General features: G+C 41.8%; 1 protein-coding gene and 1 pseudogene across 2 annotated transcripts; one reads left to right on the top strand and one right to left on the bottom strand.

The window, feature by feature from the left end:
• The first annotated feature begins 603 nt into the window (after positions 1–603).
• Positions 604–9923, top strand: LOC310680272 (dynein light chain Tctex-type 5-like; annotated as a pseudogene). The gene is made up of 2 exons: positions 604–735; positions 8605–9923. The product of its transcript is annotated as a dynein light chain Tctex-type 5-like (transcript).
• Positions 9924–9963: 40 nt separating this feature from the next.
• Positions 9964–23493, bottom strand: CYB5RL (cytochrome b5 reductase like). Its single transcript, XM_083448207.1, has 7 exons — positions 23056–23493; positions 20509–20688; positions 18701–18849; positions 17251–17338; positions 13581–13685; positions 12485–12688; positions 9964–11999 (listed from the first exon to the last, which is right to left on the bottom strand). Exons 2-7 carry the CDS (start codon positions 20683–20685, stop codon positions 11796–11798), a joined length of 927 nt encoding a protein of 308 aa, XP_083304333.1. The 5' UTR covers positions 20686–20688; positions 23056–23493; the 3' UTR covers positions 9964–11795.
• Between the last annotated feature and the right edge of the window lie 24 nt (positions 23494–23517).

Raw genomic sequence — 23517 nt, forward strand, 5'->3', positions numbered from 1 at the left:
AGTAACAATGAGTACGACTGAACTACAATATTTTCAATAAGCTGTGGTGATTTGAGGAGAGTATCCACTGTAGGCCATTCTCCTCTACAGCCAGCAGAACTCTAAATGTTGTCCAACAGGAGAGGAGAAAGGAATCTAGAGAGCAATGATGTTGTCCTATCTCTGTATTGGGGGGGGGTTGTTGCTAAGGGGCTAGCCAAAGGGTGAAGATATGGATGTTAGTAGCCGACCCATCAAAACATAAGATGGCATAACAATAACCATAGGATGGGTAGGTGATGCTGGCATACTCTTATGCATAATGGGTTAATTCCAATGCTAGTCCTACTGAGAGCAGACCCATTGAAATGAATGAATATTGTCAACTTAGTTACATTGATTTAAATGGGTTTACTCTGAGTAGCACTTAATTACAAACCATGAGACTAAGGTTATGTGCACACCAGGGTGTTAATGTGCATGTCAGCCACACAGATCTGATTGTTTGGTGTGTGCTTCCAATTTAAATAGGTATTTAAGTTTCCTGTGTGTGCACACGCACACACCACTCTGTTCTCTTCTTCCCTGACTAAGGGTGAAATTCTCTACTGCCTCCTCGCAGAGATGAATTCTGAGAGACAAAATGAAACAAAAGCTTTCAAAGGAAATACTTCCAGAGAGGCTGGAGGTAAAAATGTCACCTTCAAAGCAGCAGAAAAAGAAAGGTCCATCTCTAAATCTAAGACCATAAGACACGTTGCATTTATTAATTATGCTATAAGGATCGATACCTGAGACATTTCCTGTGGATTAATGACCAGCTGGGAGGAGCTGATGGCCTGAGGTGCAGCTGAGGGCCATTAACACCAATCAGTCATCAATTCCCAGGAAACACCTCGTGCCAAGGTCACTAAGTGACTAGATTTATTTTATGGGCAATGATAACAATAATAATATTTAGTTCGTCTCCTCTCGCTCGCTTCCTGAACCAAACGATTCTCATTTTTATGCAACAGAATGAGTTCAAAGTCATACATATTCTAGAAATTCTATGAAAAAGAAACACAGAGAGAGAGAGATGTTCTCTTACACACACTTGATAAAAGTATATGGAGGGTTTTCTTTTGCTCCTTTGTGGTAAGAAATTATTAATAACTGCAGGACCCCATACCATAGTGATGCAAAAATTGCTCCTTTGCAAAACACCTCATGGGCATGCTAAGTTACTCAAAGCTGGCAGGGTTGATTTCGAAGGACAAATGTTATGGCCTGCTGCCTCAGCAAGTAAATGGGGGTACAGTTACCACCATGTGAGCTGGTGTATCATAGTGGCTGAGACTACAGTCCTTTGCACACTTTCTTGGGAGTAAGCCTAAATGAGCACAATAAGACTTACCTCTAACTAGGGCTTTTTTCAGGGGGAACTCGCCAGAACTCAGTTCTGGCACCTCTCAGGTAGACATCATTGCTGTTCTAAGATAAGGGTTACCAGACGTCCCCGGTTCCTGGGGACAGTCCCCGGATTCGCAAATCTGTCCCCGGGAAACGTGGCAGTGGCAGCCTCAGCAGCCCAGAGCCAGCCTGGTAGTGCAGTTGGCTCTGGCTGGCTTCAGGAGCTGCTTGCTGCTGCCACCACTGCTGAAGGGGAACCAGGGACGTCCGGCGGTGCAGATTTCCTGCCCCCTTCCTCCTTTGTTTTGACAGATCGGGGGAGGCTCAGGAGTCACGGGCGGGCGGGCACTGCCCAGGAGGGGCACAAGGTGCGTGGTTTCTCTGCCAGGCAAGGTGCAAAGCCCTTCTTTTGCACCCTGTGAAACATAAATGTGCAATAATGACAATACAAGCTTAAGAAATGCGTAAATTAATAATGACTACGAAAGATTTACGGAAAAGCTGAAGGAAATCCAGAAAAGAAAGATCTTGTGAAAATTGGATGTGAAATTATTGTGTGATTTGTTTTTGTTGTAAATTAATAAAAATTACAGTGGTGCCCCGCAAGACGAATGCCTCGCAAGACGGAAAACCCGCTAGACGAAAGGGTTTTCCGTTTTTCGATGCGCTTCGCAGGACAAATTTCCCTATGGGCTTGCTTCGCAAGACGAAAATGTCTTGCGAGTCTTGAGATTTTTTTTCGCTCCCCACCCCCTTTTTCTAAGCCGCTAAACCGCTAATAACCTTTTAGCAGCTAATCCGCTAATCCCTTAAGCCTTTAATAGCCGCTAATAGCCGCTAAACCGCTAATAGCGCTAATCCGCTAAGCCGCTAATAGGGTTGCTTCGCAAGATGAAAAAACCGCTAGACGAAGAGACTCGCGGAACGAATTAATTTCGTCTTACGAGGCACCACTGTACTTATAAAAAAAAAAGAAACATAAATGTGCAGTTGTTGTTGTTTTTTTTAAACTGGGCAACAGCCGCCCGCCTGTGACTCCCAAGCCTCCCCTGATCAGTCAAAACAGAGGAGGAAGGGGGCAGGAGATGGGGGAGGCTCAGGAGTCAGGGGCGTGCAGCGCGCCATTGTCCAGTTTTTAAAAAACTCTGTGCATTTATGTTTCACAGGGTGCGAAAGAAGGGCTTTGCACCTTTATACAATATGCATGTGTGCTTGGGCCCAGGGTCTTTTGCCTCACCATCTCCACTTCTGACTCCCTGTTGCTACTCAGTTTCGGGGGGGGGGGGGAGGAAGTGTCCCCGGATTCATTGGAAAAAATCTGGTAACCATATCTAAGAGAAAGAGAGAGGATTTCATGGTGAGTTCCAGCACCTCTTTTTCTAGAAAAATAGCACTGCCTCCCAGTCAATATGCATAGGATATTTCCTCCTCTGGTCATGGCTGTGGATGCATGACTTGACTGTTCCAGGTGCTGTGGTCGTCTGCAAGGGATTCTCACATGGCAGGCTTGATGTTGCCAGCCTTCATGTCATGCTTGCAGACATCTTTGTAACACAGAGTTGGTCTGCCAACGGGCCTGGTGCCCGAGTGGAATAAGAATATGATAAGCAAACATTTAAAATACTTATTTAGTATTTGTTAAGAGCATAAAGCATTATCAAATGGCTTCCGGCCCATAGAAGAATAAATGTTTTGGACTCTGATTTGGCCTCCAAATTAGATGTAAAAGGCGGCATGGCTTCTGAAACATTAAAAGTTGAATGGCATGCAAGCTGTATTTATTTATTTTATAAATTTAATAAACAAATTTTACTTAATAAACAATATTTTATTTGATAATAATATTTTATTTAATAATTATAACTATTTTGTTTAATTAATAAATAAATTTTAAAAAGCTGTACCTGATGAAATTCTCTCTTTTTTTAAAAAAAAAAAGATATTTATTAGAAGTTTTATTGCTGATGATGAAATTCTCAGTTATGCAACTATTAGAAATGCAGGAAACTTGTCTTCCTTATAACTTAAGCTTCATAGAAGCCCAATGCGGTGTTTCACAGCTCCCGATCTCAATTAATGCAAATAATTACGACATGTGAGTCTTTCTCCATTCATGTCTGGAAAAGCTTCTTTTCCAAGGAGAAATTCCTTAAGGAAAGATGGTGAGCTTTTTTAAAAAACAACAACACCACACCTCATCTGGCCCACTGAAACTTGTCTTTGCTAACCCTATTAGTCCTAGAATTAAATCTATTACTCAGTGGAGGAATCAATAAAGCTAGCTTTAGACCCCTCCACCCTTTCCCAGCCAACTGTTGGGCGTGTGAGTTGCGCCGGATGGAAACTGAGCATTAACATTTATGGTTCAGTGACATCCAGTGTTTTCTGGTGTTAAGTGCTCATGCAAAATGCATAAAGCTTAACACTGGGGTAAAAGGTGCTTTCTACAGGAGGTTGTGGTCAACTACCAGCATTTCACAGCCTAGCCAGTGCTGTCCACCTAATGAAGACTAATGTGGAATAGCTCCTGTCGCGTCCGCACAGTGTATTAAAGGGATGACTACTCCGTTTACTTAAGCAAACAGGGAACTGTTACAAAGCCCTGAGGACCAATTATAAAAAAAAACCTCTCCAGCATTAGATGAAGTGTTAACCACAGTGTCCGGGACAAATTCCAACTCGAGTAATGACATTCTATCTAAACTCCCTCTGCCTTTTTTTACCCTTTCAGGCTTGTGGTTAAAAACACCAAGCAGTTGTGAAAAGAAATCTGGGGTCTATTCCTAACATGGCCACTCGCTTATTTGACCTTGTAGACAAGTCACAAGCCATGTTTGTTGGAGGCAGTTCTCGCAAAATGAAAATATGAAGTGAAATGGTGTGTGATTTCCATCTGAAGTACTGCACAGTGTTTACATGATTTTCCCCAACTTATCCTCAGGTATCAATTGTATCACCCTCCATTTTGTGCTTTCCCAGAGTACTTTGGGGGGACACTGTGTGTGTGGAGGTAGGGTCTTCTTCTTCAAGCTGGGTTAAAACAAGAAGACACTCCACTCTCTGTGCTGCATGGTGGTGATGGTTGTTGTTGTTATTGTTATTATTATTATTATTATTATTAAAATTTGTATACTGCCCTAAACCCGCAGGTCTCAGGCGGTTTACAAGGTAATAAGAGGGCAAATGGGGATTTGAATCCACATCTCCACAGTTTGACACTATGGGTGGAAATCAACATCACACTATTATGATCAGTATAAGTATATCTGAATGAGCATTACAGAGCTCCATGGTACAGCCTCCAGACTCAGGGAATGCTCAGCAGGACTCAGCAAAAGTGCACACCAATTCTATTATCAACTCTCTCAGGACAACGACAAGAATCCACCAACAGCATATGAATCAATATGGCTAACCTGATTCAAACACACCCACCCATCCCACTCACACACGAAAACAAAGTTCAACACAGCTAATCACAAACAAGCAACCACGATTTCTCTCACCACCAAAGGAACACAAGCGAATAGCAAAGAGAACCTGCACAAACAACGCTGACACAAAAACCTACACATTCATTAAGCAAAATAGAAATATTGCCTCCCGACCCCACCCCCGCCCACCATGGCCCCCTCTACCTCTTCTCCCCTTTTTTCTTCTTAATGTAACCCTAATGTCTCAACAAATGAAACTGACCTATGGAAAATGTAACTTGAAAAAAGAGACATTGCGCGTACCTTTGTAAACCAAGAAAACTTTAATATATATTTTTTTAAAAACCCTAAAAACTAAAAAACAAAACTCTCTCAGGATGTTGCTGGCCACTCTCTGGGCTACCATGCATAATGCCAATGGATACAATCATGGTGAATACAGTATAGTTTTATTGCATCTCCACAGTGCTTGGCATTTTCTGTAATGGCCAGTGGATTACTTCAGAACAAACTGAATTCAGAAATCCATCTGTATTTGCTGCATTGTGCTTTACGAGGCATTGTCTGTACGCTGCGCTGCAAGCCGCTTGTCTACTGAAATGAGCCGATACCCACTCAGCACATGTCAGAAGCTGCACAACTCTGCTCAACTCAGTACAGGTTTGTTTTTGTGAATGGGAACCTCATTTTATACTTGGAAACACTTGCATGTAAGCTAAGAAGTTGTTTCTTGCCATAATATTGTGGTATCCAGCCACACCAAGTTGTGCTTCTTCCTGATGTGTGACTGTAGCATGAATGTGCATAGATGGCAGAATGTGTTCGAAAGAGTGGCAGGTACTGCATGTAGTTGCTTAGAGCACATTAGTTAGTTCTGAGTCCTATTCGTCCTCCTTATTGACACCGTTAACCAAGGAATAATACAGCAATTGGGGTTGTGATTTTTAATTGCAGTTAAGTTCAATTGCCTTACTTTTAAGCAATCAGTTTTGACTGACTGAAGCCTTGCAGTCATTCGATACCATTTTATAGCATTCCATTTTTGACCCTGCATTCTTCTGAGGAAATTGGGCATGCAGCAATGGGATCCCTTGCCCCAGCCTCTCTCAGTGAAGGACTCAATTCTATTTGCCTGGTTTTTCTTCATTCCTTTCTGGCTTGTTTCGCAGCCCGCGCCACCCACCCCCCCACCCCCGTTTTGCCATTTGCCGTGCACACAATGGACACAATGGCTTTGCTTAGCCAGGAGGGGGGGCAGAAGGACTGCAAAGAGGCGCCAGCTGTGACCTGAGCCCAGGAGACATCGTATTTCAGCCTTGTGACACATTTCACCCTCTCGTGACCTGGTGCCTGTGCTGCACAAGCTGTGTCTGAAATGGCAGAATTGTCATTTGTCAGTCAGATGGAGATGGAGGGGGAGGGAAGGAAAGGAAAGGAAAAGAAAAGGGGGGGGTCACGCAGAGGAACTACCGGGGCACCATTGCAAGGAAGGTGTCTACTTCAGCCTCTACACCTTGGTGGAATAAAGAAGAATGAAAATGGGGAGGGCAGAAAGGGAATTTCGAAAGTCTGTTCATATGTTTTAGCAACCCCTAACTCAGCTTCTCTCCTCCCACAGCCCCCCAAACAGACATTTGTTTTTTTTAAAGTATGTCATCTGGCATCATCCTTACAATTGTCTGGGAGATATCTAAAAGCTTAGAATCATCCGATGCACTGAGCATACTGTTTTTGATTAATATATGGAAGCTACTAACTAAAAGTGTAAAAGTCCCACTGATGCGTTTATCACTTGTTAAGGGTATTAGAGCCTCCTGGTTTCTGGCCTTATCTATATATTGTCTCTGGCCTCTCTTTTTTTCAGATCACCTGTGGAGGGGCTGAGTGCTTGGCTGTGAATCTGAATCACAGTTGGTTTTCCCAACTGGCTATTCTCCCCCTCCCTAAGCCTTCTTTTGGCTTTTCTTCAGGCCAGATCCCACCTGTGATCCACTTGTAGCTTTCTCAACTACCTCTCTCTCCAGAGTGACCCCAGCAATCCTCATCATTCTCTACCAGAGAATCGCATCCCGCTTCTTAAACTCCTCACCATTGCTTTGACCTCTTTGCCCAGAAGGGTTTTAGGGTCTTTAATTGCTGCATGGAAAGCACAAATTCAGCAAGTGATGCTTTTCCAGGCACACAAATATACCTACTAAATGTCTGCTAGTCATGCAGCCATAAAAAACACAGAGCTCTGCAAGAATATAGAGGTTGCTATGAAATCTAAGCATATGTTCCCCTACCTTCACTTCTTAGCAACCAAGTAGAAGAGCTGATGCATTCTCCTTAAGACCTGACATGGACAGCTTCTCACTCCAGTTTTCAAGTATTAGGTAAGCATATCTTCCATCTACCTGAAAAACATGGCCTGATCCACATAGAAGGTACAGCGTGTGGGGGTTTCAGCATGGAACAGGAAGCCTGTGTAGGCTTCTGCAACTAGATGAGCTCACCTTCCCTCTATCTTTTGTTGTTGTTTAGTCGTTTAGTCGTGTCCGACTCTTCGTGACCCCATGGACCCTCTATCTAGGAGGGTCAACAAATTCAAATTAAATGTAATTTCCTGCTGTAGAGGAACGGCAGGACTGTGATTTGTGAGGAGCACCAGTATACTGGGGGCAATGGCTTTTCAGATAGATCCCCGCCAGCTGCCACTGTATGTAACACAGCGTGTCTTTCATCGAAATAGGCTTTAATTCCAGTTAAAGACCTGTCATAGACCTGCCGTAGCCAATGCAAGACAAGCCTGTCAAACAAAGCAGGGTTGTTACCCATCCCTGCCTTTTGGGGTGCTTCCAGGTGTGCTTTAAAAAAAATCGATTGAGCATTCATTTGTTTGCTGGGAGGTTAGATGACATTGCATCAAAGCAGGTGTTCTCTCTTAGGTTCGATTGCATTTTCGCATCATGTTCCTTATTGAAAAACGTCTATTTTCTGGGGCGAAGTGGATTTGTTGCACAAGGCCTTCTAGTCAAGGACTGTGAGCAACATCATGGAAGGAGCATTTCCAGCTACCTCAGCCTTTAGAAGCCTTATAAGCTGCTGCAGGAGGAACTGCATGGGAGAAGCATTTCTAGGACCAAGGTGAAACTCTCAAGCTCCCTGGTTATTTCTAATGCTGTTGATGTAACGTTGTTATATACAGCACAGAGAAGTTGGTTTTTTTGTATGCTATATTTGCTGTTATGTTGTCATTTTACTAATCCTGCTCTTGCGATGGTTGATCTTGGGATGTTTTGCGGTTTTGTTATAAGCTGCTTCGACCATGATTTTTTTCTGGCGAAGTATCACAGAACTGTAGAGTTGGAAGGGACCCTGAGAATCAACTAGTTCAACCACCTGCAATGCAAGAATCTCAATTAAAGACTACATGGAAGACGACCATCCAACCTCTGCTTTAAAACCTGGAAGGAAGGAGAGTCCACCACTTCCCTAGGGAGTCTGTTCCACTGTCAAGCAGCTTTTACTGTCAGAAATTTATTCCTGATGTTCAGTCGGAATGCCCTTTCTTGTAACTTGAATTCATTGGTTCAGCTTCTAGCCTCCGGAGCGGGAGAAAACAAGTTTGCTCCGTCTTCCATGTGACAGCCCTTTAGATATTTGAAGATGGCTATCATATCTTCTCTCAGTATCCTCTCTACCAGGCTAAAAACATACCCAACTCCCTCAGTGAGTCAACTACCAATGTGTCACCTGCATTTGCCTGTACTTGATTGAATTCCACCCCAAAATAGTGAGAGTCTGGAAGTACCTCTAGTTACAGATTTCTGATTCACCTGCACAGGAGAGCTCAAGCAGGGAGTGTTTACCAGCAGAATTTGCTCGTGTCACTTATGAACCAGTAAAATGTGTCATTCTCATCACAACCTTGAGTGATGAAATAAGACACATTTTAAGAAGTTTGCCCATCCACAGTATAAGCTAATTGTCAATGTTGTCACTGGCAGCAAAGACAGAGATGACACTACTGATACAGTGGTGATAAGCCAGTGTCTCTGGGGTCCCTGTTCAGACAAATTCACTTCCTTAACAGTATGGAAATCAAATACTCATTTTTGTTGTTTCGGTGCATGCCATATACTTTTGACTGACTGCTGAAAAAATTATACCTTTCATATCTTTCCTGTATGACTAAAAAAAGAAGAAGCAGCTTTTTAGGCATGTTTGACTAACTTATTAATAGTCCCATTCAGTTAAAAACATAATGGAAATGACACATCTAATTCTATGAATTTAAAGCTAAACACAATCTTGTGTGTCAAAGAACTCAAGTCAGTATCGTTTCTTTGACAGCGAAATCTGAAACATGTTTACTCAGAAGTCAATCTAAATTCAGTGGGACTTACTCTCCAGCAGATGTATTTAGAATGGCAGTCTGAGTCATTCGAGAATAACTACTGCTATCTCACATATTATGTAGTGCAAAAACACAACATTTGATAGACAAGTTTCTATTTCTTACAACAAAATCCTATAGTGTACCTAAATGCTTACCACTGCTTGTGCCAACACAAGCTAATGACTATCTACCCATAACTATTATTAAATCAACACAGAAGCAAAGCTAGAAGAATTATGTGACATTCCCACAACAGAGTCCCAAACAGCTGCTTAATGCCTCCATGAAGCATAACATTATACTGTACCAAAAAAATACCTCCAGTGCTTAAGCAAGGGAAGAACTGACAAGGATGGCTCTGAGATTGCATCTCCTGTCTCCTAAAATTTTAGCAAGCAGCAAGCACAGGGGATAGGGGATTTCAGTGATAACGACAATGTTCTTTTCCCTGTTAAATGTAGATGCATACATGTCATAGAATAATAGAATTGTAGAGTTGGAAGGGATCTTGAGGGTCATCTAGTCCAACCCCTTGCAATGCAGGAATCTCAACTAAAGCATCCATGGCAGGTGGCCACCCAACCTCTGCTTAAAAACCTCCAAGGAAGGAGAGTCCACAGCCTCCCAAGGGAGTCCATTCCAATGTCTAACAGCTCTTCCTGTCAGAAAGCTTTTCCAGATGTTTAGTCGGAATCTCCTTTCTTGTAACTTGAAGCCACTGGTTCGAGTCCTACCCTGTGGAGCAGGAGAAAACAACCTTGCGCCACCTTCCATATGTTTGATAATGATTTTTATTAGTCTTCCATTACAACAATCCAATCCAATAACAACCTCATTATAACAATGCCAAATTATAATACAATTAATAATACCAATCATTGAGATGCCAAATTGTACAATTTAGTAGGGACACCTGAGTAGGGATTTAGTTAACAGGCTACAACCATTAAGTGACTGTTTTGCACTAGCGCAAGTAGAGTGAGATACCATCCTGTCCTGTTCAAGCAGTCTTGCCAGAGGATAGAGTCAGGCTGTACGATTCAAGTTCTCCAAATGAACAGAGAAATAAAGAGGAGCAATTGATTATCTTGATTCTTATCATATTATTCCCCAAAGATTCAGGACTATTTGGAAAGAATCAAGGTGACATAGCTAAAGCGTTACATTTTTCTATATACAGCGGAACCTCTCCCTATTCTCCCACCTTCAGATACTACTAATTCAGTTTTGAGTTCACCCATCTCTCTTGTGACTCCACATCAGTGTAACCTTATGGAAATGATATCCTCTTTTATCTGCTGTCTGATTACTCAAATGTTTTCTGTGCTCCTGAGGCTATTTAGATAAATTGAATTGCACAGTATATGAAGACATTTTTACATATTACGGAAGCATTTTAAATGCCACAAGAAATGATGGGAGTAGTGTGCTATATTTCTGAGCACTGCGTAGATTGGTCATGATTTTTAACATGGAACAGCTTTCAGTAGCTTATTTGACTGTAAATTCTTTACAGGCTAAAACATAGCCACAAATACAAACATTATGTACACATATGAACATAAATCTGCATGGTACTGAGGCAGACCATTGTTCCTCCTTTTAAGAGAAGATGCCAGAGACTGGTGCTGGGAACTTGTGTATGCAGAGCATGTAGCTACCACCAAGCTATGACCCCTCCCTACGCTGGAAGCAAAGCTTTGTAGATGTATTCATTTTTCAGTTCTGTGCTGAGAAAAGTAGAACATCATGGGGTATTTCCCCCTCAAAGAGGCTTCTATGACTAACAACACAAACCCAATGCAATTTTCCATTATGTGTATTAATTAGATCAGGCTAAGGTTTCCGGTTTCCTCGGTCTGCAGATCAATATCCTCCCAGCTCTGAAATAGATCAAATTTAGGCCTTTTGTTATAAAGTGAAGTTGAAGCTCTCTTTTTTTGGTTCCTTATTGTACTGCAGATTCTGCCCTCTGACCTTGAATGGTGGGCAGTGGAGTCTGGCCACAGTTCAGCAAAACTTAAGTCATGACTAAATTCCATGCTATTGCTCTCAGTGGGGCTTAAATATGACAAGTCTCTTGCTGGGCTGTGCCTAGGGCACCTGGGCACCTAGGGATGGGCACTCGGGATTCAGCTTCAGTGCACTGGTTCATATCCAACCCATCACTGCTTCTAAGTGCGAGTCCTGAGGTGCTCTCCTGATTCAGATGGAACAAAGATAGAGCTGAGCATCACCTGCATACTGATAACATCTCTCTCCAAATCTCCTGATGACAGCTCTCAGCAGCTTCAAACTGATGTTAAATGCCATGGGGGACAAGATGGAGCTCTGTGGGATGCCACAGGACAATTCCCATGGTGCTGAGCAATGGCTTCCCCATAATTACTTTCTGGAAACAGTCAAGAATAACTGGCTGCAAGTGGAACCAGGCTTTTGTCACTAGCTGTGGTATCTGCTCATTCATAGGATTGTTTAGCCAACTCTTAGGACCCAGAAGGCATACATTTGGATGGATTGGCACAGCTAAACATTTTTTAAAAATCCAGTCTGACCAAAGGCAGATTAAGATTATTCGTAGCAAAGATACCTTGTTTGTTTAAAGTCTGTTAAAATATAAAATAAGAATCTTCTTTAAGACCAATGGCTTTCAAAGATCTCTCCATCTCTTCACTAAATGTCACAGAGCCGCATATCAATACGTAAGGTTGTCTTCTGCATGTGTTCACCATACCCTTAATCACGTCCTCGTTTATTCGACCAAGGTGCGTGTTTTTTTGAAAGCTCCAAGGCAGATTTTCGAGTGAATGCTCCTGAAGAGGCAAAAGTATAAGACACTTTAAAATCATCTCAGAGAAACATAGGGCCAATACTAAATTAGCCTTGAGCTATATTAATCCCGTTTTTCTCTCCTGGATGGAAGGAGAAGAAGTGGGATGTAGAGACCTCTGGCTTTTGTCTGGCCGGGATGTAGCCTTCTGTGCAAAGATAAGAGTCACATCCATTGTTCTGCCTGCCTTCGCTTCCGGATCCACTCAGCCCTGGCATATGGCCCCTGGAACACTGTACATGAGGGGATGCGGCTCTTGGGCTGCGCTGCAAAAGGCTCTACATGCAAACATGGGCTTTACTACCTAGCTATGGTCCTTTTCCCAGCTAGGAAGGCTAGACCTGACAAGGTTTTCAGTGCAGGACTGAACCACTTGCAATACATATAGCATGAAGGTTCATGCATCAACTGAGGGGAAGGTTGTCACACTGTCCCATGGGAAGGAAAAATTGCCTATTAGAATATTACCTGGCTTAATACATAAAATGCCCTTATGTTCCAGAATCGAGATTGCTCTTGAAGAAGAGGCTTCATGTAGATATTTTCAAAGTTCCTGAAGCAGCCCACTAGAGTTACAAATGTTTCATCATCCTCATTCTCTGTTATGTACTGAAGAATAGGAAGCATTGGTGCTAGACCAGTACCAGAAGCAAGCATGAGAAGTTCTCCATACTGAAAATGAAGCAGAAGATGCCAAATACATCCGAGTCACTGGAAATGGAAAAACACTACAACAGAAACTGAATTTCAGCGCCAAATCATCATTTCATCCTATAAAAAAAGTGTGAACACTGCGTAACTCGGGGATTATCTTTTCTCCTTTGGCAATCATATCCACTGTGATCAACTGAGAAAGCTTTACTTGGCAATAAGTCCCAATGAACTTTTTGAATAGATATGAGCTTGTTCCAGAAAGTGCATGTCATGCTAAATCATGGTCAGTATTGAAATTCAGATGAGAAGGAAGCTTCAAGAGGGGATGAAACAAACATGGTAGGAAGACAGTGCTCAGAAAGGACACAGACATCACCGTTTATCTTTTCTGTCTCTTTTGGTTTGCAATAGTAACAGGACAATTCTAAGTATGTTGACTTGGGATGGAATTCTATTTTGTTCAATGGGGAGTGCGTCCTATTTAGGATTACAGCCTTAATTATCAAATATAAAAGAAAATTATACTATACTAAATCTGACTCGACTGCTATTCTTGATCATCTGCTATATTTTCTCCTCTTGTTCTTTTTAAAAGAAATTGCATCCTACACAGATCCATGTCAAAGCTCTGAAGCACTGTGGTGAAAATCTGAAGAACCCTACCCTGATCCTTAAACCCTAATGGTTTCCCCCTCATTTCCTGAAACCAAAAATAGGAACACAACTATTTGGTATTTGACTACTTGTAATAATGGCCCTACATCTGATTGTATCTCATTGGTATTGTATTGTCCATTTTATTTTATATTACATTTTTAGATATTATGCTGTTAACTCCCCTGTGATTGCTATGTAGTGAAGGGGTTGAGAGGGGGGTTGTGTGTGTGTAAGTATATATATCTGGCTTTACTTGATTGGCTGAGTAAGGAAAACCTCCAAATGGTCCTCTCCAACAAACCGAATCTCCTTCTTTCCAGGATTTTACATATTGTGACATGAGTCCATCTTCATAGCACTTGTAAAGAAAACACAAAACAAACAAACAAACAAAAACATTTTTGAGAGGAAAACCTCACGTTTATATTCTACAAATAAAATTTCATAAACTAGAACAGAAAAAATATTTTTAAAATCGCTTAAAATATATATTAAAGGTCTAGCACAAAGAGATTTAAATTAATCTGGGCCATGAGTTACGAATCTAGCATTATTTGTTAATTCGCTCAAGTGTATGCAAAATAAAGATTGTCTATTGCTTGTATTGTGATTGTGCTGACTAAGCTGGGTGGCAGATAAAACCACTCAGGTATTTTAAAACCTGCTCTGACTGCAAATAGCCTTTGCACCCGATACTAACAGATACACAAAATAGCACCTAACACACGCAATCATTTATTCATTGTGGAACTCTGTGCATTTATAGGAAAAAGGGAGCTTTCTGAGTAGTGAAATTCAAATGCACAATGCCTCTTTGGTCATTTGTTCCAGGACTTGTATATTCTGCCTGTTTAATGCTTCCTTCATCTATGATTTTGGAGTAAAAGTAGTTCAAGCTAAGACAATGTATCACACAAAAATCTGATCACAGCACCAGACCTTATACTTTCTCTATAATAATGAGTGTAAAAAGCATCTGCATCTAAGAAAGAACCAAGTTGGCTCAGTCAGTAGAGCATGAGACTCTTAATCTCAGGGTCAGGGGTTCAATCCCCACACTGGACAAAAGATTCTTGCGTTGAAGGGGGTTGGACTAGATGACCCTTGTTGTCCCTTCCAGCTCTACAATTAATTCTATGATTCTAAGAAGAGAGATAGCTATGCTTAAGGTGGCCAGCTTTACACAGACTTTGCTCCTATGCCTCTGGCATGACACACAGAAAAAAAATTCCCTGCTATTGCAGCAAAAGCAACACACTGTGTTGCAGCACCTTAAAGACTTAAGAATTTATTATGGCATAAGATTTCATGGATTAAAGTCAACTTCACCCACTGCAGTGGGCTCTAGTCCATGAAAGCTTATGCCACAATATATGTGTTAGCCTTCAAGGCATAGCTGCCAACGTTTCCCTTTTTTAAAGGGAAATTCCCTTATTCCGAATAGGATTCCTCGCAAGAAAAGGGAGAAGTTGACAGCTACGCTTCAAGCTGCTACAGGTGGTCTTTGCTGGTTTTACAACTGCCTTTTAGCAGATGGAGCTTTTCTTATCACGTATCTTCATCTCAGGAGATATTGCTGATAAATGTCTGCACGCCAGGCTGCTGTTAAAACTTTAGGAGCCATGGCAGGGTGGAGTTGCTGGTATACCTCTAGCCATAGTGAGAAGAAGGCAGAAGAGGATGTTAAATTCAAGGTGTGAAGAGAGAGAAGACTTCAGTTACCACGTTTCCCATTTGGCGAGAGATTGGTTGCAGGAGACAGAATGTATTTAGAATCAAATAGGTTCCTTCCTCGTTCTAATGGGGAAATGACCAAACTGGTTTGTAATGAATCCTTGTAAATAGAAGAGCAGGAGAAACTCCTGAAGAGAAAACCTCTATGCCAGGTTTTACACCAAAAAACACCATAACATTATAGAATCACTCAAAGGGAGGGTTAAGCGCAGAAAATCGCCACTCACTTGCACTTAACTGTAGTATCACAAATGCAGCGCCATAATCATGGGACACAGGGGTGTCTGAACAGCACTTGGATTGCATAGTAATAATAATAATATAGTACTTCCAAAAATTGCCTGAATAGTGAGAAATACACTACAATCTACAAAGCCAAGTTATACAAATGGGTGCTTTGCGATGGGTGTTCCATCTCTTTTGTTACTGCCAGAGAATAACTATGGTTCCTTTTGGGATGAAAGGTTCTATATAAAGGGAAGGTGTTATTACAATCATTACTACTATTATTGAAATGCAAAACTTGTGTGTAATAAGCAAGTATATATAAAATTTCACAGTCAGCCTATAAAGGTAACCTATTAATGCAGCTCAAATGTAGCATTTCCCCCTCCAATTGCCACAATAATGGTGAAATGATCCACCCACAAGTGTCTTATAAAAGCTATACACACCTCAAAAGGAGTATAATTCATGCTCAAACTATCACGCAATCAATGATAAAACCCTGAAAAGCACACATTCCTGGAGGGTGAGCAGAGGGCAAAATGATGGGTCCCTGTGACCTGCCTGGAAGATCTAGTGCTTGAGGTTTGAGATTTACAGTGAAATCTATCTTCCCCTGAGAAGGTGTAAAGACAGATTAAAAAGATAGACATGATTTTGATATTCCTAGGCTCGTAATTATTTATGTTTGCACTGATCCTTGTTAGGCTCTGCCAACATTCCTTCTGAACATAAGGACTCAAAGGCTGCAATCAATAAATCTCTTAATCCCATAGAGAAATCATTGAATTTACTCAGGAGAATTGCCTTATGCAGTGATTGACACTGATCCTAAAAAACATTACAGCTGTATCACAGTATGGAATGGCAGGTACTGTAGTTACTACAGTTTCCTGCTGTGGTCATTCTGGCTACACTGCCTGTAACATACCATAGCAATGTAACAGATGACTACTAATATAGGCACAAAGATGGATCCTGTATAGATGGCTCCATATTGTCCAAAATGACAGATGAGCCATCCTCAAACCTTTTACTCCCCCACCTCATCATCACAAAACCCTTCACAAGGACAAAATGCTGCAGCCCAACATGCACCAAGTAGATGCCCTTCTCTAAGAACAACTTGGCTTAACCATAAAGTAAAGCCTGTTGAGCTATCAACTTGATTGACTTGGGTGCAGTCTATACATACGGCAGAATGACGGGGTAAAATGGACAGAAACTATTCAGATGGGAGGTAGGGTGGGAACGCATTTTAAGATTCTTCCTTGCGTTGAAAGCTCACTGCATGTAGAAAACTATGGATTAGGGAAAGTTGTACTTTGGAAATGGAGTTGCTCCAAGATGTTAACAAGGTGTAAACAGCCATAAAAATAACAACAACAGTAAAATAACATGTTATTAAAACAAATACCAAAACCAACTAGGTCTAAACACAGCGTCATGAAACAGGGAGGCACGGAGAGCTAGAGCTAACAATAAATAAACTAAATTAAGCAACAGCAGAACCAAAGCCTCGTGGTATGGTTGTTTCTCTAAAAAAAGGCATAAAATGCCAGCAGAACACAAACAGAGAGGAAGATAACCTAATCTCTTGCAGCAGGGAGTTCCATATGTGGCAGGCTGCCACAGGAAAAGCCCTCTTGAATGTGCCTCAAAAGGCAGTGCTACATGTAGTACATGTCATTTTTTTACTTGCAGGAAGTTTCTGAAATGGTACTACCCAGAATCCCATCACCCCAGTCTACCACCTCATCTCACTGCATGAGTAGCCCCGTCTTTACTTCAGAGCGAGGTGGGGGGGGGGGCAGAATTCCACATATTGATTAGGACTAACAAGCCAAATCTTTGACTGCAGGCCTCTAGTTATTAAAGTACAAAGCTAAGCACTCAGCTGGCCTAGAAGATGACATGATTCCTACGTCAAGCTGTTAATCTATAGAACAAAGGCCGCTATTTACCTTTATTAAAACTTCAAAGTACCCTTCAGCATTCACAGGAGTAATTGGAGTATAGGCTCTCTGAACCTCCAAACCATTCACTAGTCCTCTGAGGAAGGAAAAAAGAGAGAGAGAGAAAGAAAGAAAGATAGAGGAAGGGAACCCTGATCTGAATCCCTTACAATTCCTGTCAGCAAAGTACTGCTCTCTCAGCAAAGGCTGCTGCCTGAAAAGCACTGCAGGTATCCTTCCTCCTTCCCCATGGGCTGTCCTTTGCCAAGCCAGACAATAGATCATTCCCTCCCATTTTGCAGTGAAATCACAGAGATTCAAGGCATTGAAATAACCTCAGATTTCTCTGTCACACACCTCCCTTAACAATCTTTCCCTTTCCTGGGGCCAGATGAGCTACATGGCCAGCCTAGCTATTTTGTGCAATATAGCTATGTTGCTCACAAAGTAAGGGAATTATAGAACTATACTACATTATCCTTAATGAAGTTTTGTGAGGCATCTAGCTGTTACAGTGATGGGGAGGATATATAGTGAACTCTAACAGTTGCCAACAGCAGCTTTATTAATCTGTTTTCAGTGGGAATCAGGCATTTTGGATAGATGCTCAGTGTGATATTATGGTCCTCCAAAAAAGGGGAGGGGGGGAAGTCCAGGAGATTCTTTGGAATCTTGTTTTTATGTTGTAGGTTGGATACGTGATAATCTGAAAAGCCAAATAAACATTTTTTTAAAAAGAAAGATATTATGGTCAGGGTATTGGACCACAGAATCTAGAGACTGCACCATCACTCAGTTATAAGGTTCACTTGGGCAACTTTGATCAGTCACTGTAACTTATTTCACAGAGTTACTGGGAGGGCAAAATGTTCCCACATACCTTAGAGCAGGCATGGCCAAACTCGGCCCTCCAAATGTTTTGGGACTACAACTCCCATCATCCCTAGCTAACAGGACCAGTGGTCAGGGATGATGGGAATCATAGTCCCAAAAACATCTGGGGAGACGAGTTTGGCCATGCCTATCTTAGAGGAAGGGTGGGATACAAAGGTAACTCATAACATAAATAATATGAAAGGTGGCTCTGTACTGCAATGGGCATAACTTCCTCAGGGGGGAAAGTTAATATACTGTCCCTATGTGTTGGTACGTGACGATCATTCCAATACACATTTGCTTTTCACCTTTTCCGTTTCTGCAAATTGGCTTTCTTACCCACACTTAATTTTTCTGCCTCCAATACAACTAAAATGGAAGGAAAAGCAAGTGTAGGGTGGCATATACCATAAAATTAACAAGGTTAATAAGCTCAGTGAGCTCACAAGCTCTTTCAACAGAGCCAATCTGGGAGCACAGAAATTATGATTTACTTGGCATGAAATCTTTGTAGCTCAACAACAACAAAAAGCAAGTTAAATCACATACTGAGGCCTGTTTAACTAGAGACTTGGTACAGTACCTTAGCACAATATGTTGTCCCAAACTCAACCCTAGGCTGCTATTTCCAGGCAATTCAAATTTATACTGGTAGGTGTCCTCTGTCAGCTGATCCACAGAGCTTATGATGAAAGCTGAAAACGTTTCTGGAGTTAGTTCTGAATTACTACACTGCAAAAGCAACAATAAATAATTACAAGGTTAAGCAATGCCACCCTCTTTTCTTTTCTTAAAAAAATGTGAGTGAATTCTGCCATGGTGAAACATGTTACTGCAAAACACACACACACACACACACACCCTGCCACACACACAAATTTTAAAGACTGAATACATCTGGTCTCAATAAAGTGTTAATTCAGTAAGTAATTATTTGTGAAGCCCCATTTTAATCTGCTTGCCTTTTTTACAATTATGACCATAACAATATGCTGATAATGATTTTGGAAGGTGAGAAACTAAAGGTATGTCCACACAGAAATAGTAATAGCACTCCCAAAAGATGATGGAAGGCCATCTAGGAGGTAATTTTCTGCCTATCTCAAGGAACTGGTGGGCATTCCTCCTTAGTTTGCAGTCTCTCTCAAAAGCAATTTCTTATTTTTCTCTAGACCTCCCACTAGGGCTGCCGTCTTTCTTCCTTTGCAAAACTCCAGCGCTTTTAACAGCTCCATGTCTGCAAGAATTACATGAGCGAAGCTTCTCACAGTACAAAGATCCAGTGAAGAGAATAGCTTATTCGGGCCTCCAGGCAATCTTTAGAAGCAAATTTTGCATTACCAATTTGTTCAAGACACGTTTTATCTTTTTCAGGGCACGTGAGCCATTCATTCTGTGGCCCCTGAATTTGATTGAAGTCTCAAGACTTCAGATTTGGAACAAGTAATAATAAAGAAAAGCACCTCTGAGCATGTGCCTCAGCCTTAGCCCTGGCACATCAAAATGGCTTCCAGGCCAATGGAAAGGGCTTCCAAGCAGGCTTGAACCCTAATATCTATCATTTCAAATAAAAAAAGCATTTCTCTTTGTTTCTTCATTTCCTTGTTCTCATTTTCCCAGCATGCATTTCACAACCCTATGCGTTTTTAGGCTGAAGTAGGACCCATTGCATTCAATGGGGCTTAGTCTCAATGGGATCGGCACCTCAGTTCCTACCATCCTTTCTCAGGTAATACATCGTATTTTAAAGAGATTTGTGCTTGCCCTCAGTTGTTGGGTGCTTGAGGTGCGTTAACAGAATTGGAGAAAGCCCAATGGGATAAAACTGAATTATGAGTAAATTGTGATGTTCATCAATATGAGAGATGCTAGAAAGGAATGTATTCTCCTGCATGAATTACTACATATTTTCTTGCATTTAAAATGTAATGATAATTAAGCTTACATATTTTACTGCTTTTTATAGGAGCAAAAATACTTGCAAGATTTATTGGGAAGACAATATGGTAGCAAACTATAATTACAAATATTAAAAAGTGGGAAATTTGATGAGTGTTATAAAACACTTTTCCTAATAATTCTGCATTCAAGAGACTGGCAAGAGAGAAACACGTCAAAGACATAAACTTTTTGAAACATACTCATATTAAACTTCTAATTAGATATAAAAAGGACAAAATGCTGTTTTGGAAAGTAACTGCAAAGTAACCATGTCTTAACCATGTCTCCTCAGAAATAAGGCCTACTTAATTCAGTGGGGCTTACTCCCAGGTGTGTGGGGTTAGGATTGCAGCCTAAACAGATATACCTGAACATACAGTAGATCAATTTGAAATCAATGGGATCTATTTACAAGGGGGGAGGATATTAACATAATTTTAAGATTTCTACTTGCTGTTTCTTCCTTGTCAGGAGGCTTCTGTCTTTTTTTGCCTTGGCCTTTTCCCACTGCTCCAGCTCGTCCTGATACGTGTCATAGATACAAGGTTTGCAGCCACTACCACAGCACTGGGATGGCAATGGCTCTTTGGGCTTGAGAGACAGCCAGTCATCTTCACTATCATCCATTATCTAGAAAATATAACACTCAGTTTCAAACTGCTGGATGGAGATGATCTGTCCCTACCACAACCAACATGTATTTTAGCACATTATAGCTGAATTCCTTGCTTGGAAGCACTTCATTTTTTATTGATAATGTTAATATTACTTGTAAACCTCTTAAGAAATTTTGTTATGACCAAGTAGTAAATAAATCTTGTTAAATATAACACCTATATTTGTTTTTAAACTATTTTTGGAATATTGTTATTTTTAAGTTTTTGTATGTTGCTACAGTATTTATTTTGCTTCAGGATTTTTTAATGGGAAATGATATACACATGTAATCAACTGTAACCTTCTACAGCATCATACTTTGCTTTGGATTGATGGTGCAGGTCCTACCCCTCAGAAACAGGTTAAACAGGTCATTTTTCCTCCTTCCAACTCTCTACAGAAGCAAAGGCATCAAAGAGAATGTAAAATCTGTTGTCCCAACAGGGAAAATGTTGAGGCTGTGGATCCTGTCCCCAGTATGTTTTAGGAGCTAAACCTCTGTAAACCTGATCAGAATTCAGTATGCCATCCTTTCGTATAATGTAGTTGTTTTAGGAAAAACCATCTTGCTGGACTCTTCTGAAGTTACATAATCAGGGGAGGCTAACAGTTTTACATGTACACCTTTACATTAAAAAATCCAATCTGGATGCATTCACAAACTAGCTAAGAGCCATATGGGGGTTGTGCCTACAGATGTCTATGCACCTTGCCTTACATCAAAATGAGTACAGTAATGGCCACCAACTTTACAAACAGGTTTAGACAAACTCATGCAAGATAAGACTATCGATTGCCACTAATCATGATGGCTGTGTTCTACCTCCAGTATCATCGGCTGCATATTTCTAAATAGAACTTGCTGGGAAACATGAGCAAGGAGTATTGTGGCACTCGTGTCCTTTCCAAAGACATTTGGCTGGCCACCGTGAGAACAGGATGCTGACCTTCATTTCATCCAGTTCTTAAGATCAAAATGTACAGGCCAGGAGGTTTCTGGGAGTCGTATTAAGCACCATTAACAATATATGCCAACTTCCCATATTTTCCAGGGACAGTCTTGATAAATTACATCCTTGATCAGTTACACTCCATATTAACATTATCAGCTTTTTAAACAAAAAGGCAGGAAATGGATAGAATCAATTAATATTTTCATTAGCACATATACACAAGGTAAGTCGTTCTTGAGATTTCTAGTCAGAATGTTAATGTGAGGAAGGGACAAGAGCTGTTTGCAAATGATCCCAAGTTCAGCCATTGGTATTTACAGGTAAGCTGAGAAAGTCCCTTGTTTGGAACACTGGAGAGATGCTCAGTGCAAAAAATATTGAGCTAGATGGACCAATGGCTCTGACTTGTAAGGCAGTTTTCTATGTCCCGTTTTTCACTAAGCAATGCTGGGAGGGTTATTATTTGACCAGTCCCATTAATGTTGCAAACATTGATGGCGGTGGCACATCAAGAAAAGGAAGTTGTGTGGTTCTGACTATAGCTTAAATTCGGGTCCATTCCTGTGTTGTGCTGCTGCCTCTGACCATGCTTGGTAGGTCAGAGGCAAAGCTACCTAAAGGTGTGTGGCGTGGGCTGGCCTTGTATAAGGTAATGTGACCAGGAAGGGAGAACCAGGTTCAAATCCCTGCTTATTCACAAAGCTCACTGGGTGATCTTGGCCCCATCACCCTCCCTGCCACCTACCTTACAGGGCTGTTGTGAGGAGACAGTGGCTGCCCTAGAAGAGGGATAGGGTATAAATGAAATAAATAATGAGAAAGATATGATGCCCTGTAGTGTACATGTCTGTAGGCCTGTCATTGCCTCTCAGCCTAATTTACCTTAGAGGTTCTAGTTACAGGTAGGTAGCCGTGTTGGTCTGCCGTAGTCAAAACAAAATAAAAAAAAATCCTTCCAGTAGCACCTTAGAGACCAACTAAGTTTGTTATTGGTATGAGCTTTCGTGTGCATGCACACTTCTGAAGAACTTAGTTGGTCTCTAAGGTGCTACTGGAAGGACTTTTTAAAATTTTGTTACCTAGAGGGCTGTTGTGGGGATTAAATGAGTAGAACTGTGTATGCCGCCTTGAGATACTTGGGGGGGGGGGGGATATAAACGCAATAAATAATGACATGAGGGGCAGAAGAAACTAGTTGAATTATTTGGACTTTGGCTTGTGACCAAAATCATTGGCAGCCCATGAACAAGGAGCCTCTCTCTCTGCAGGCTCAGCGCCCCTCGATCTCCCCCATACGGAAGCTGCTCTACACCAAGCCGGGCCATGGGGGGCCACCAAGCTCAGCCCCTGATGCCACCCTCCAGAGCTTCCAGCAGCGATGCCCTACCTGGAAACGGGAAGGAGTGAAACCAAGACCTTTCGCATGCAAAACGTGAGAACTGCGGCGGGGACAGTCAAAGGTGCTTTAATCGCAGGTGGTAGTGGTGGTGGTTGTAGTTCTTATGGGGGTTAAACGAGGACGCGGGAGAACCATGCACACCGCCCGGAGCTGGGGGGCTCCAAGTGCAACTAGCGCCGTGCAATGGCAATGCCCCTCCGTTTGCGAAAGCGGCGTGTGCCCTGGAGAAAAGGGCAGGCTTAGTCGCCACGTTGCGAGGCGTGACGCTGTTCTTCTGCCCTTGAGGGAACTGGAGGCGCTTACACCGGCTGCGTCATCGGCAGGGAGAGCCACCGCCGGTCCCCTCAACGGCGAACCCCCGACCCGCTTCCTTCCCACGCCGGGCCCAGACGAGCGCCGAGTTTGCGCGGTGGGGAAGCGGCCCGCTGTCCATCACAACATAGCCCCGCC

This window comes from Podarcis tiliguerta (genome assembly GCF_965153285.1).
Source record: "Podarcis tiliguerta genome assembly, chromosome: 6".
NCBI lineage: Eukaryota > Metazoa > Chordata > Lepidosauria > Squamata > Lacertidae > Podarcis > Podarcis tiliguerta.